The sequence below is a fragment of the Pholis gunnellus genome, assembly GCF_910591455.1.
Source record: "Pholis gunnellus genome assembly, chromosome: 17".
Lineage (NCBI taxonomy): Eukaryota > Metazoa > Chordata > Actinopteri > Perciformes > Pholidae > Pholis > Pholis gunnellus.
Window position 1 is genome coordinate 20,853,234 of NC_136544.1, and position 16,594 is coordinate 20,869,827.

The 16,594-nt window shown below is 42.2% G+C and overlaps 1 protein-coding gene across 1 annotated transcript; it reads right to left on the reverse strand.

Moving 5' to 3' along the window:
- Window positions 1-4,029: 4,029 nt before the first annotated feature.
- On the reverse strand, window positions 4,030-14,648 carry LOC306709049 (polycomb protein suz12-A-like). Its single transcript, XM_079177069.1, has 16 exons — window positions 13,949-14,648; window positions 12,721-12,767; window positions 12,574-12,638; window positions 10,918-10,986; window positions 10,720-10,769; window positions 9,740-9,825; window positions 9,381-9,633; window positions 8,972-9,074; window positions 8,751-8,856; window positions 8,466-8,640; window positions 8,026-8,114; window positions 7,783-7,926; window positions 7,274-7,431; window positions 6,784-6,976; window positions 6,611-6,690; window positions 4,030-6,374 (listed from the first exon to the last, which is right to left on the reverse strand). Exons 1-16 carry the CDS (start codon window positions 14,136-14,138, stop codon window positions 5,945-5,947), a joined length of 2,238 nt encoding a protein of 745 aa, XP_079033195.1. The 5' UTR covers window positions 14,139-14,648; the 3' UTR covers window positions 4,030-5,944.
- Window positions 14,649-16,594: the final 1,946 nt, after the last annotated feature.

A 16,594-nucleotide genomic window follows, 5' to 3' on the forward strand; every position in this document is an offset into this window, starting at 1 on the left:
CGGATAAGATAGCCAATACTCTGGGGCAAAAAGTCAAGAGCTTTCTGACAAAGCACTTTGTCAAAACATGGCTGAATAGGATACTGCTTCAAATGAAGACCAAATACAGGAAGCAGTCCAAGAAAGACAACGACCCCATAACGATGACTGACTTAGAAAAGTCCCTCCCCATCATACTGGGATGGGATGGTGACAAATCCCAGGCTGGAAACCAGGATCGTGTGCTTCCGATGATGAAAGGACTTCCCACCAGTAAAGCCATGGAAGTGACACAGGAGCTGAGTGACATAATCTTCACACACATGACGGGACATTTGCCGCCCGAGATCATCCCAGGAGCGTGGAGAGGGAGGAAGTCTGACGGGACCGCGGGGGTATCCCAGTTACATGTTGACATATACACTGAGATATGGGACAAAGTCTGGAACTTCCTGGGTCTGTTGACGTGGTGGCAGAAGATACAAGCTTTAGAGAAGAAGTCACCAACACCAACACCATCACCGGTCATAGACGACCAGAAGAGCGTTCCTCGATGGACCGATGCACGACCTGCGCACGACCTGCTCAGGAAAAAGTTCTTCATCGACATCATCTTGCAGCAGCTGGTTTCGCGTGCATTTAAGAAATGCAAAGTGAGGTGGAGCTTCGGGGACCTCTCGGCCATCGACATCATTCGGCGTCTGTTGGAAAAGACGTGGACCGAAGTCGAGGGCGTAAACTTTGATATGACAGAAAAAGCCTCGAAGGAACTCGACAAGAAAATCTTCCACGAGCTGTGCAAGAAGAAGGGCAGTGCAGATGTGGTGCTGGATTGTTTGAGAGCAGGGGACGCAGCACTTGAGAACTGCATCGTCTCCTCCATCAAAAAACACTTGACGTCATCAACAAAGAAGAGCGGCTGCATCGGCAACTTCTTCTCGTCCGTGGGCCGAGCCTTCGCCAAGGTCTGCGGGCGAGGAGAGGAGGTCGGTGCCGTGTAGGTGAAGGCAACTCTTCGGGTTTTCTCCAGGTTCTCTTAATTGAAGGTGATCTTCTCTTAAAAAAACCTCTGTAACATGGTTTTCATCTTGAATCCAATAAAGAGCTCCATGCATCACATCCAGGTCTCCTCCTAAAACTCCTAAAAATAATTAAATGACATCAAAAACAAATAAAAATAAAATTTTATTTGCTGATATCATTTTTCTTTAAGAGCTGTAATTATTCAACTCAGACTAAAGTTCTAAGTTATTAAAACCACTTAAAGTTAAAGTCATGACACAAAATTAATTTCTACAAAATAACCAAAAAAACGTTCAACACATGAAACCTTCATTCTCATTCATCTGAACTTTGGATGAAGCCGGGTTCAAAATTCTGGTTTCACTTTGTTGACATATTAAGACATTATGTCCACTACATTTATCTGACAGCTTTCGTTACTATAAATTAAGATTGTATATATTACAAACTTAACATGACTTAACATTTTTATAATCTTGAAAAAATGGATGAAACATTTTTTGGTTCCAGTTTTAACTGACAGCGAAGATTTAACTTCCAATTGTTTTAATTATTTAAATGAATTGTTCATAATTTAAAGGTTTGGACTGCTGGTTGGTCACTTTGGGCTCTGGCTAATTTTCACGAACCAATTAATACGAGTTAATCCAAGGGTCTCAAACTGCCGGCCCCCCGGCCATCTCTGGCCCCCCTCCCGACGCCCGACACATAACGCCAAAAGTATTATATCATCCAGCCCGCAAAACATATTTCATAGTTTGTTTTCCAGTTGTTTCATATCAATTTAAACTACCCCTTAATATACAATTGAAAAACAAAAAGTAATTATATTAACACATTTATTTAGTTTAGTGGAGTAAAAAGTACAATATATACCTCTGAGATGTAGTACAGTATAAAGTACAATATGTATCTCTGAGATATAGTACAGTAAAAAGTACAATATGTACCTCTGAGATGTAGTACAGTATAAAGTACAATATGTATCTCTGAGATGTAGTACAGTAAAAAGTACAATATGTACCTCTGAGATGTAGTACAGTATAAAGTACAATATGTATCTCTGAGATATAGTACAGTAAAAAGTACAATATATACCTCTGAGATGTAGTACAGTATAAAGTACAATATGTACCTCTGAGATGTAGTACAGTAAAAAGTACAATATGTACCTCTGAGATGTAGTACAGTAAAAAGTACAATATGTACCTCTGAGATGTAGTACAGTAAAAAGTACAATATGTACCTCTGAGATGTAGTACAGCAAAAAGTACAATATATACCTCTGAGATGTAGTACAGTATAAAGTACAATATGTATCTCTGAGATATAGTACAGTAAAAAGTACAATATGTACCTCTGAGATGTAGTACAGTATAAAGTACAATATGTATCTCTGAGATATAGTACAGTATAAAGTACAATATATACCTCTGAGATGTAGTACAGTATAAAGTACAATATGTATCTCTGAGATATAGTACAGTAAAAAGTACAATATGTACCTCTGAGATGTAGTACAGTATAAAGTACAATATGTATCTCTGAGATGTAGTACAGTAAAAAGTACAATATGTACCTCTGAGATGTAGTACAGTATAAAGTACAATATGTACCTCTGAGATGTAGTACAGTAAAAAGTACAATATGTACCTCTGAGATGTAGTACAGCAAAAAGTACAATATATACCTCTGAGATGTAGTACAGTATAAAGTACAATATGTATCTCTGAGATATAGTACAGTAAAAAGTACAATATGTACCTCTGAGATGTAGTACAGTAAAAAGTACAATATGTACCTCTGAGATGTAGTACAGCAAAAAGTACAATATATACCTCTGAGATGTAGTACAGTATAAAGTACAATATGTATCTCTGAGATATAGTACAGTAAAAAGTACAATATGTACCTCTGAGATGTAGTACAGTAAAAAGTACAATATGTACCTCTGAGACGTCCAGTAAAAAGTACAATATGTACCTCTGAGACGTAGTACATTATAAAGTAAAGTTGTTAATTGTGACCACAAGAGAACAAATAAATATTTGTTTATCTTCAGTTCAGTCGTAGTTTGAAAACTGGAAGTGTGAGAATGACGTCGCGTCTGCATTAACGTACAAATATAAACATTTATATAACAAATATGAATATTTTGTTTTTTGCCCTTATTCCAAATAAGACAATACCCCTGAGAAGCTGTTAACATGGTTATTGAAAAATAAATACGTATCTCATAACTATGAGGTATTAAGTCATGATGAGGTACTATCTCATAACTATGAGGTATTAAGTCATTATGATGAGGTACTATCTCATAACTATGAGGTATTAAGTCATTATGATGAGGTACTATCTCATAACTATGAGGTATTAAGTCATTATGATGAGGTACTATCTCATAACTATGAGGTATTAAGTCATTATGATGAGGTACTATCTCATCACTATGAGGTATTAAGTCATTATGATGAGGTACTATCTCATCACTATGAGGTATTAAGTCATTATGATGAGGTACTATCTCATAACTATGAGGTATTAAGTCATTATGATGAGGTACTATCTCATAACTATGAGGTATTAAGTCATTATGATGAGGTACTATCTCATCACTATGAGGTATTAAGTCATTATGATGAGGTACTATCTCATCACTATGAGGTATTAAGTCATTATGAGGTACTATCTCATAACTATGAGGTATTAAGTCATTATGATGAGGTACTATCTCATCACTATGAGGTATTAAGTCATTATGATGAGGTACTATCTCATAACTATGAGGTATTAAGTCATTATGTTGAGGTACTATCTCATCACTATGAGGTATTAAGTCATGAGATAGTACCTCATTATAATGACTTACAGGATGTTTATTTCCCCTCACAGAGGAGTGGGCTTCCACAGTAAGCAGACATAACAGAGTTTGTGTTGTGATGATGTGCTTCCTGATACGTTGTCCTTTGTGTTGTGCGTACAGGTGATGAACTTAATATCAGTGAAAGAAAGAGATAATTGTACAAAATTGTTCATTTAATAGAAAACAACTCTGACTCAACTTAGAAGTTCACGTTAAGCTGCTTTTTGTTTACATAGTTGTAGAAGAAAAGTCCTGTTTTTCTTGACATGGCTCCGATCATCTTGTGCAAAATGCTGCTGGTCTCATGTGAATGAAAAGATAAATCTAAAATGTTAAATCAAAACACAAGAATTGCGCCGCACGTCACGCAGAAGGCCCAACGCAAACCAGACTTCTAAAGCTTTTTAGAGAGCAGAGTCCTAACATGAGATCCAACTTCGAACCTTCATCCTGAACCCAGATCAGCATCTGGACGTTGTGCTTCCGTCTCACCGACTCTTGAGATCATTTCAAGGCAGTGATATTTTTATTTTACAAAAAGAAAAGAAAAGAGGCAAGAAAATGTTCACAGGAGACAAGAAAGAAGAGCGGAGAAATCTGCAGCAACGTCGTCTCCTTTGGTTTCAACTAAACAAAGATAAACTACAAAAACCTCCCGTGTGGCGTTCAGGTTTCCAGAACAATCGTATTCAAAAGCTAATTTATTACAGTTTTACAGAGTCGAATTGTGTATGTACACAAACAAACCGGGAAAACATCCGCTCACGCTGAATGTGGCTGCAGACGTTTCTTCCATTGTTATCATTTTGTCAATTAATCATTTAGATGATTCATTATTCAGCAGCTCCTCGAGTGCGCAAACAAAAAAGAAAAGATTCAGCTCAAAACGACCTGAAATAAAGAAGCAGCAATTCCTCCCGTCAGAGGAACTGGAACCAGCACCGGGATTAAAAGCCCAAAAGTGAGACCATTGATCCTGTCGATTGACTACGCAAACAAAAAAAATCCTGGCTTAGTATCGTAGATTTTTTTAAAAAGGGAGGCGGAGCAGGAAGTGGGAGGCGAAGCAGGAAGTGGGAGGCGGAGCAGGAAGTGGGAGGCGGTTTACTGTCTGGAAACCAGGACGCATGTTGGTGTTTGTGAGAGCTGGCAGTGGAGTCGCTGTGAGAAAAAACTAAAGAAGATCTAGCACCAGAAAAAACTGCATCTGATCCAGAACTCTGATCAAGTCTGTATATATATATATATATATATGCGGAGCTAGGGTAAGCCCTGACCCCTCAAATACAAATACAAATATATATATATATATATATATATATATATATTTATATAAAGACTTGATAAGACATCTGGACACCGGATCAGAGACCTGAAGACCTGATTAGAAACCAGGTTAGACACCCAGAGAACTAGTAAGAATCCCTAACACTTTAACAGAAACCCAGAGACCAGATTAGATGCATAGGGACCCAGTTAAGACACCTAAAGACCACATCAGACAGCTGGAGACATAATCTGAGTCCTAGGAGTCTGATCAGGGACCAAGAGACCAGATTAGACACACAGAGACCTGATCAGACCCCTGGAGACATAGTCTGAATCCTAGGAGTCTGATCAGACACCCAGGGACCCGATTAGACACCTAAAGACCACATCAGACACCCGGACGCTGGATCAGAGACCTGATGGGACATCTGTGACCCATAAGCGTGGCAGTAACGTAGAACACGCTCAGTCATAAAGTAAAAACCTTTGGTGGAGCCGAGTGCTGCAGGAACCGATTGGTTCTTCACACCGAGGACGACAGAAGGAAAAGTTAAAGTTGGATGAGAGAGAGAGCACAGAGAGAATCTGATCCGTCAAAGAGTCCGTCAACTAATCCAGACTATTGTGCTTCCTCCACAGTTCAGTCTTTAATAAACTCAGCGGGTTGGAAATGAAAGGAAAGGATGCAAGGTCAGGTCACGACTCCTCACTCCTGGTGATGAAGTGATGAACGGCTCTTCATCTTGTTCCTGAATCCCTGCAGTAACCCGTTTGTCTGTCACCTTGTTTTAAATTTACTCTCATTTTTCTTCAGTTTAAAGCCGAATCGGAGCCGGAGAGTTTCCGCTTGCTGGTCGTCCTTTCCGTCACAGCTCCTCCGCTCTCCTCCTTCTGGTTTCCATTCTCCACACAGCCGGCGCCGGTCTCGTCGTTACAGGGCGTGTACTCAAGATCCGGATCCAGCTCTGGCTGGGACTCCACAGCCGTCTCCCAGTCCTCCTCTTCCTCTTCCTCCTCCTCCTCCTCTTCCTGCTCCTTGTCCCTGTGAGCTCCCTGGCTCTGCAGGAGGCGCAGGCGGGCCATGGCCTGGTCGATGGTCTGCGTGGTGACCAGGTTGAAGTCGTGCATGCTGATCAGGTGCAGCAGGAAGTTGCGACAGAGGTCGTTCCTGACGATGTGGACGCCGTGGTGATCGGCGAACAGCAGGCAGGACTCGTTCATCTGGTTGTCCGCGATGAAACTGCAGGGGGGGGGGGGAGCAAACGGAAGAATCCCATTGGCTGTTTTGTCGATGCTAACTTCCTAGCAGACTACGAAAAACACATCATCCTCGCAGCTCTCTATCCCACAGATTACATCAGCTAAAGTGAGTCAGCTGATCAGTTTAACAATCTCAATATTTGACTCTTGATGGTTCAGTCAGTAGCTGGTGATGCATTTAAATCAACACGCGTGTGTATTCTGCTTCATGCCCACCCGTGCTTCATGACGTGGAGGTTCCACAGCTTCATGATCTCCTTCTCCCCCTCGTTGACGTCGGTGAAGTCCTCGATTTGCTGCAGAGAGAGAGAGAGAGCAGAGCTTTAGACACCACACACTTTAAACCCAAGCGACGTGACGACCCTTCTTTCGTTTGTCCGTGAACTAACCATGGCGGTCTTCTCTTTGAGCCAGTACGGGTCCCGCTCGTCCTCGCTGTCCATCTCCATCTCCTGAGGACGCAGCGGGACGCAGCTGTCGCTGTGGAAGTAGAGGCGGTTGTGTCCGCTGATGATCGGCTGCTCCTGGTCTCCGTCCTCCGGCTCCAGGAACTCGGACAGACTCGCCTTCGTCCTCTTGGGTCTGGAGAGGTTTTGGATTTAAAAAATATTACAGAATGGAGATATTTGACAAACCATAATATGTTTAGTATCCTCGAGAACTACCGGCACCCTCGACGGGAAGTAAGGCAGTTGAGGAGAAAATGCTGTCGCCGATCAATTCATGAATTTTTGCAGGTTTTTAAAAGCAACAGTGTGTAACATTTTTGTGGTGGATTCATTTGTCAATAACCACGTCAAATGACCGTTTGCGTGTCTGAAATCCGTCCACAGTCACACATCACAACGATCCCTACGACAGCTTAAAGTGACGGAATACCTGCAGACGACCACGTGTGTGACGGCCGTCCTCTTGACCGGCCCGTTCCTGCTGAAGGCGAAGCCCGGCTGGCTGTGGATGTCCTGAGGGTTTCCTGCGTACGAGCCGTCGTAACACTCGTTGATGGAGACCTCGACCTTCGCTCCTTTAGGGTGAGGCTGCCGGAGATCAGGAGAGAATGAAAACAGACCGCAGCAACATCTGGAAGTTCTGCTAAACGTCTTTTAAAAATCACTTCTTAAAATCCTTTAAATCAATGTGAACCAGTTCTAAACACGTTTAGACTTTAAAGTTTAATCTGACTTGTTTTGATCTGTAAAGCGTTAAAGTGTATTATTATTATCATCAGTAGTAGACTCTGTGGATGTGTATCAGTGAACATTTGAGGAACAAAAATATATAAAGTATATTATAATAATGTATAAATAGCTCTTTTTCTTTGAAACCCGGAGTTTTACTTTACTTCATCAGGATCATTTAAGGTTTCTGGACCGCGTGAGTCGTCTCACCACATAGTTGAAGATGAAGCGGGAGTGAGACAGCTTGAGGTGTTTGATCAGACTGTAGAGCTTCCTGCAGTTGAGGGTGCACCAGGGACAGTGGAGGTCGTCTCTGGCCTCCGTCTGCTGCTGCGTGTTGCTGTTGTACTGGAACTAGAACAAGAGACGGTGAGCGTCAGAGACACGAGACAAACAGACACGGGACCATCTGTGGGGCTTAAATCCATCTCGGCTCGTGCCGTGCGGACCGACCTGGTAGAAGATGCGAAGCTTCTGTCGGGGCTCAGCTGAGATGAGTTCTCTTCTGGTCGTCACGTCGGCGTTTATGGATTCTTTAACAGCTGCAGCACAGAAGGAGAACAATCAGTCAAGTCTTAAAGCTGCGTTCACAACAAACCACAAACTGGAGGGATCGTTTGTGTTCGGAGAGGGGGAGTGGCTTATCTCCACGGAAGCCGTTATCAACTAAACCATTTATTTCCGTCACCAACCACGGAAGAAATAACCTCTGTTCCTGCTGAGTACTTGTTGTGGAAGTCCCAGATATCCCGGGACACTAAACGCCTACTTGTCTGCTCCACAACACTCAACATAACGTCATCTCTGCGTAGATACGGCCGCGTCTTTGTCATTGACTGTTGACGGATGATGAAACCCTCCTGTGTTGTTGCCGTTTTCCCCCCCAGACTCACCCAGAGTGTGCGTGGCCCTCAGGGTGCTGGGTCGGGGGTCCAGGTTGGTCTCAGAGTTGCGGGTGGCCAGAGGTTTGGCCACGGGAGCGGTGGAGCGGTCGGAGGAGTCGCTGGTCCAGCGCAGCGTGAACTGCAGGGTGGGACCCTGAGAGAAGCTCTCAAAGGGAGGCAAACGCTACAACACAGAGAGAAGATCATTATCGCATCGTTACCCCCCCCCCCCCCCCCTAGTCTCTAGTGAGGATTTAAACGCCTCGTCGGGTTTAGTTCTGAACTGACGCTCACCTTTCCATCCAGGATGGTCTCCCACGTCGCCCTCTTCTTGGTGACGGGACACTCCTCCATCTCTTGCATCGACACCTCGTACTCCCCATCCAGCAGCTGCAGACGTCTACACACACACACACACACACGCACACGCAGCAACAACCTGCTGTCACTTCTTGAGATCAAAAACAAAGACGTGTTTCCTGAGCGTCAGAAGGCGACGCTTTGTGAGTTTTCACCTGTTTTTGTCGAAGACCGTCATCTGAGCCACAAACGTGGTTTCTCCCTCCTCCCTGAGAGAGGAGCTCCTCCTCTTCCTGTTCACCACTTCCTCTGTAAAGTCTGAGACGGGCACATTGATGAGACAACAAAGAAACTCAATGTTGGTTTGTTACCACAAGGTTTTGCAGCTTTGATAGAAATGTACTCGCTGAGTTTGAAGCTTAAAATATTGATATTTAAGAAGGTTTAACTGAGGTTCATTTTGATGTGCTAGATGCTGTTTCATGTCCGTCACAAACAATCTTTAGGAGTCAAATGTTGAAGCAGAAAGTCTAACGTGACGGCTAACCTGGTGAGTACGACGTTGTTCTTAACCGACATAAATCAAAACGCGTGTTGAAAATAAACCAGTAAAAGAAAACGTACCCAGACCTCTGCTGTGGTGGTTCTCTCCGTTGGCCAGGCCGTTGATCTGAGTCCGGGGGCAGCCGGGCCTCGACACTCTGAAGAGCAGCGAGTATGACTTCACCATGTGGGAGTTGCTGGGCTCGAACTCGCTGCTGGGAACCAGTAAGGAGGGGAAGGAGCCCGGCTTGGCCTGGACTCCGGCGCCGGTGTCTGGGTTCAGAGGAACCTGCTTCTTCCCCGTCGGGACCTGCTTCACGGGACAGCTCACGTCCTGGAAAAAAAAGACATTTCAGATTCTCTGACGCCTGAGCGGAGCAGTGAAGGAAGCATTCAGCACACACACACACACACACACACACACACACACACACACACACCTTCCTCTTCTTGTGACAGACTTTGACCAGCAGCACCTCCAGAGAAACAGAGTTCTGCTCGTTCTCACTGTCCTGAGACGGCTTCCCTGAGAACACAAACAAAACACTTCCTGTGAAAGTCTCCATGAATCAGCAGGACCTCCGCACCGACACCAGGCTACGGAGGTTTGATATATTTAAAGCAACTTTATTTATTTTATATATATATATATATATATATATATATATATATATATATATATATATATATATATATAATGTGGAATATTTCGCATCAAAACTCTTCATACCCGCAGCGATATCTTGTAAAAGGGTTTGAATAGATTCTCACATGCAGAGGATTGTGTTTCCTCTTATCGACGCGCTCCGAGGGAATCTGAGTTACCTCGTGAACAGTTACTCAGTGTGTGTGTGTGTGTGTGTGTGTGTGTGTGTGTGTGTGTGTGTGTGTGTGTGTCTAGGGCTTTTATTGTGAAAGGTTAGAACAGAAGGAGTGGATCTGGTCTGCGCTGCCTTTGTCAAAGTTGAAAGGAGTAATAAAGTTTTCTTGAGACTTTGTGTCCGTGTTGTTGTGCAGCAGAGTGAATGTTTTGAGTCCGTTCCGCTCAGCGTGATTGGTTGATTGTGTCACTTTTCGCCTTCAGTGTAAAAATAAAAAACACGTTGAGGTGTGAAATAACGGCACAAAAGATGAAAAGCGCCCGAATGTGTAAAGACGCTTCAGAAGAATGTTTTCAATTCATCCTTAATGTACAATTTAAAACGCAGACGGAGGATGTGTGATGAGCATCATCTCCTTTCCTTTGTGTAAAGGACGGTCCAGTGTTCCCTAAAGGAGATAAGGAAGGAAGCTCTTCCTTAGTATCTAGAGGATTAGATCAGCTCTCATCAGGACCGACACTTTCCGTTAGAAACCTTCCTAAAGAATTAATAAAAAGACGATTTGACATAAATAAAAAAAGCCAAAAGGACAAACTCACCAGCTTTATGGAAGAAGCCCGTAAAGGTGAGCTGCAGGTTAGAGGCCAAGCTGTGAAACACAAAAACACAAGAACCTCAAACAGATGATTTATATTTGAAGCTCAGTTTGTCTTAAAGTGGAGCTGCTGTCAGCGTCCACAGAAGAAATCCATCAGAATCATAATTACTTTTATTATTTTCATGCCTGTAAAGTTTACCTGTGAGTCTCCTGTTCACCTCGCATCTTCTCCACTTTGAACAACAGGTTGTCAACCTTGGAGCTTTTCCTGTTTGTGGAGACAAACAGCCGGTTAACAACAACACCAACAACACCACAACAACACAACACAGGCCTTCAGTCACAGATCAGTGTATAGATTCAGTCCCCTGACTAACATCCTCGGCTCTAAACAGGGTTTTCAGGTCAGTACTTGCTCAAAGTCCATTTTGTTGGACCACCAGAAGTGGTTTATTTGGTTTACTATATATAAATCTACGCTACATATATAACCTCCAGGAGTCTAAATCAGCTCTTTACTATTTGAACAGCGTCTTTGATGTTTTCTGTTGGCGGGTGCTGAACACAGACCGGAGAGACTCGAGCAACTTCCACTTAAAGTCGTTTGATCCGAAGCGGAAAAACAACCACGAAAACCCCAATTAAAGGTCCGGCAGCAGGTCGGCTGTTTAATCAGCATCAGCTGCTGGAGACAACGCTGCAAACTCAAAGGTTGGTTTTTGCTTCACAGCTTCTAAGTGTTGGCAGAGACTCAACCAGGACGAGCTCTACGTCTGCTGCTGCTGGTAAACGAGCCGTTGTGTCTGCTGAGCCGATATCGACCCACCCGGCTCAGATCTGTGTCGGCGGTTAAAGTTCGGTGGCCTCACATAATTCCTGCTTCCGTCCGGCTCCGACCCTGAGCAGCCGTCTAATGAGCCAAAGTAACTGGAAGCAGCTGGGAGGCTTTGAGGGGGTCTCACAGGACACGAGAAACACACTCTTACATCTTCAGGCTGAGAGCGAGCCGGCATCCAGCAACGCAACGCATTGCCCAAATACCTGCAAGGTCTCCTGAAGCATCTGCATTTCACTGGTGTGACTCCTGAACGGGGGCCGGGGGCCTTTTACTGTAACTGGCTTTTCAGTTCTATAAAACATGGGGACCTCACTGTTAGCGTGGGCTTTGGACGGAGCACAACACCAGAGAGAAGCTGAGTCCGGACACCACGTCACCAACAAGTTAGATCGGATAAGTAAAGACCACCGATGTCGCGTCGTGCTTGGTGAACAGCTAATCACCGGAGCTCGTTCGTGTGACCGGAGAGGAAACTGAAACTGAGCCGAGCTGCAGACGCTGCCGATCAGGAACAACACACACCTCCTCGTAACGGCGGCCATTTTTAGTCCCCCGACCAGAGCGCTGCACAGAAAGTTACTGTTCCTCAGTCCGACGGGAGGACGGCAGCCGTGAAACGTTTTAATTTCAGTGTCGATCGGAACAAAGAGAGGCCGACAGAATGATTATCTACAAACGACTTCAGCAAAGTCTGGATTTTTTGGTCTTTTTTTCCAAGTTTTAATTGATGTTAAAACTCAAATAATTAAGAAATGATCAAGTTTGTGATTTCAAACAGAGTGCAGAACATAAGCTGCACAACATCCATGTGACGTAAACAGCTGAACCACGAGCAGAAGGCTCTGGTTTGTTCCTGTATGCAAAGCAGCACTAACTGAAAAACGTCCGCTATCGTCCAGCAGACGGTTAGAACTCTCTGGAGATAACACCGAGCCGTCTCCGTAGCAGTCAAACTGCTCAACACAACGTCATGAAACCTGCACCAGAGGAAGACACGAGGACCACGGGATCGCTCACCGTTTGACGTTATTCCTGGAGTTTCTGTGGGACATGTAGGTGAGCGTCCTGTGCAGGAAGATGGGCTGATAGAAACAGAAAACAGGCGTTATTCTCATTCCTCTGATCTCAGACGGTTGAGTTCATGAGTCAGGAGGAAACACTCACAGCGATCAGGTTCCTGGTGCGGAGGAACCTGTAGATCTGAGTTGGTTCTGCAAAAATAAATAGAGTTTCATCATCAGAAGATCACTTTGTCATTCAGCCTTTTATTATATATTTATTTATTATATAGAGAATGTTACACAAGCGTCAAAGCCGGATTAAAGAGCACGATAAGCTCAGTACACTCGTTTATACACTAATGATGTACAAGTACAAGTAACAAGTAACACTCAAACACAATCTGACGGCTTTTCTCTGCTTCATATTTCATGTTTTTGTACGATTTTTGTCGACATCATTTTGAGTCCAGTAGCTTTGTTTTCATGTCATTTTATAAAATATGATTAAAAAAAATAAACCTCAGAGGTACATGTAGTACTTCTTACTGTACTACACCTCAGAGCTACATGTAGTACTTCTTACTGTACTACACCTCAAGAGCTACATGTAGTACTTTTTACTGTACTACACCTCAAGAGGTACATATTGTACTTTCTACATCTCAAGAGGTACATATTGTACTTTCTACTGTACTACATCTCAGAGGTACATAATGTACTTTTAACTGTACTACATCTCAGAGGTAACTATTGTACTTTCTACTGTACTACATCTCAGAGGTAACTGTTGTACTTTTAACTGTACTACATCTCAGAGGTAACTATTGTACTTCTAACTGTACTACATTTGTCTAAAGTTACGTTTCAGATGACACTTTTCTTCCTTCCTGTCCTGTGAAAACCAGGTGTCTCTGATAAATTGAAGTCATTATAATCCTCATAAACATCTACAGCAGTAAAGTGCAACATACACAGTAATAATCCAGAACCATCTTTTATTTATTTATATATATATATATATATATATATATATATATATATATATATATATATATATATATATATATATTAATATTAATAAAAACACTAACAGAAAACATTTTTAAAATCAATCAAAACTTGTACTTTAAGTACATTTAGCTATAAATACTTGCATACATACATACTGTGTACTTTTACTTGAGTAAGGTTTTAAGTGTATGACTTGTACTGGAGTATTTTTCTGTGTGGTTTTAGTACTTTTCCTGCAGTAAAGGATATTGATACTTCTTCCACCTCTGACTCGAGGTAAAGTTTGAAGTAAAACAATCCGTTAAACTTCCCGTGACCTTAAATCAACACTCATATCCTCACACACGTGCAACACGATGACAGCAGCAGCGACAACTCACTCTCGAAGGCCTGCAGGAACAACTCGTGGTCGGCTTGAATGAGTTGCATGTTGGGCTTCTTGGCTGCAGCCATCGCAGAGGAAGAGGAAGAAGAGGAGGAGGAAGAGGAGGCGGAGGACTGGTATAACCCGTTGGTTTTACCTCCAGAACCAAAAGTTCCACCTGAGGAACCCTGCTTCTGTGGAGCCATTGGTAAAAACAAAAAAATGTACCAAAGAAACTGTCCCACCACCAGAACTCAGGTCCTCTTCCTTTGTGTTTGCAGGAAAAAAAACACCCGCTTAGGCTACAAACACAGCCGACTCTCCATTTTAAAAGCGAATAGTTATGGAAGTTTCAGTCTTTTCTCTATTTGATAATTGGTGAAGCTACGCGTTACAATCTTAAGGTTTCCGTTCAGCTAGCCGGTTAAATGGTGACAAGAGGTCGGCGAACAGGCTTTTTGAAATGCGCGAAACAAGAAATTCAGCCTACGGCAAGCGGACGCGGCTAACCGGCTAACTTCCGTAGCCAGTTAGCAACAACCCCGGGGCTAACTGGATAGCATTGTCCGGGCGCGCTTAAATTCACTAATCGATAACTCTCGAGCTGCTACCCAAGCGATAACTGATTAAACTCGGCAATGACATACGTATTCAGTGGGTTCGATGCCATAATTTCACAAAAAATCGCATTATATCTCGCCTGGCGCCCTGTTGGCAAGTTGGGTCACAGCGGTACAGGAAAAGCTACACAAAATAGCCCAGCGGTTATCCGGTTTTGTATTTTCAAAATAAATTCTAATTAAAATTCAAACTAGTTAAAAACACGTGTTTTACTCAGTTGTTGTGTAACACAGGTGCCTATATCGATATCAGAAAGACATTCCAATGGAAACACTTACTAAATTAAGCATACGTTATCTAAAAATGTAACCTCGAGCGATCAAACGCTTTTATTTTGATGTATTATAAATGATTTCCTGTTTTTTTGCCCTAACTTCGCCAACTTGTGAAATATACGTTGAAGCTTCTTATATGTTGAAAGATCCCGCCTTCTAACAGCTCTACCCAATCACCGTGCTTGTTTGTGAAATCCAGAGCTGTCATTGGTGCGAATGTTGGCCAGTCTAGGCAGAGGTGCATTTGCCGCCCGCAGCATGGCGAGACAAGTCTAAATAAGGGCAGACACAAAGTTTAATACAAATAAACACATATACCTTGATAACGCAAGAAAAATAAAAAAGCTGTTTATGAAATAAAAAAGTTTAAAGTAAGACCTGATCAAAATAATTGTCCTCGTATTTTCTTTTTTCTTTGAAGATAAATAATTTATTAAAAATATATTTATTTTGAGAAATTCGCCAGTTAAAATGAATGCCAATTGGAAGCATCCAAAGCCACTGATTGATTGAGTTTAATAGTCTTGAAGCATGGAGAGGATTTCTTGCTTATATCAGCACTAATCATCACATCTCGTATTTAAAACTCAAACTGTTTAAATTACAAATGAACAGAAGAGTAAATTAATGTGTATATCATTCAATTAAATGTTTAATTTCATCATTTGTTTGTTTTCGCTGTAGTTGCTTAAATATAAATTTACAACAAGTTACATTTTCTTGTTGAAATATAAACATAAAATGTTTAAAAGAGATGATACATGGTGCTCATCTTGGTTCAGGATGAGCAGAGAGCAGTCTGCACATGACTAAACCACTGACCCCAAAACATAATGAGGACTAAAATAGCTCATGAGCAGACCGGTGCTTGAACTTGCACACTGGTGATATATTTCCACCGTGTTACTCAATACCTCCAGCGATCAGCCTGAGTGTGTGAGTGGGCTTCTGGTTTTCCATGTTGAAATGTCAGTCTGAAGGAGCTTCACGTGCAGAATATTGTGCAGACTTTTGGAGAGGAAACCAGCTCTGTGATGTTTATACCATCATCATCACACCCCTTTAGAATAGAAAGCCTTTATTGTCGTTATAATTAGGAGCTCTACTCCTGATCAGTGCAATTGAACTCAGGGAAGAAACGGCACACAAACAAAACGACTTCAGCAAACTTTAAACGTTATAAAATAATCAGTAAAATAAATAAATACAGTGTAACAATATGTGTACAATGCACTGAAATAAGAGTATTTATTGCACTGGAATACATGTAATTATTGTAGTAGAATAAATGTGATTATTGCACCAGAATAAATATATGAACATGAATGTAATGATAGCTGTAAGCTTGTTCCTGTACGTTTCCATCTCACGTTCAAGACTTTTTTCTCCTTCTCGTGTTTTCTACTGATCTTCTGCATTTCTTCATATTTAATATAAAATATATTTTTAAAGTACAAAATGGAAGCAGATTTAGATTTTAAAATGACTTTTTATTCACCAGTAAAGTTCTCTGCATTGTGAATTATTTAACACAAAAACTGACATGAAATCCTGACGGGGAACAAAAGGGTTCTAATTAAACAAACACACCCACCCACACACACACACACACACACCTTGGACTTCAGTTATATTCCCTTTAACAGAAGCCATGGTTGTGGTTTGTCAGAGCAACTGTGCACATCGTACACAACAAACCCCATAAAGTTGGCACGATACAGTCGTTAAAGTGAACAATATTTGGATGAAATCATGAGATCATTTCT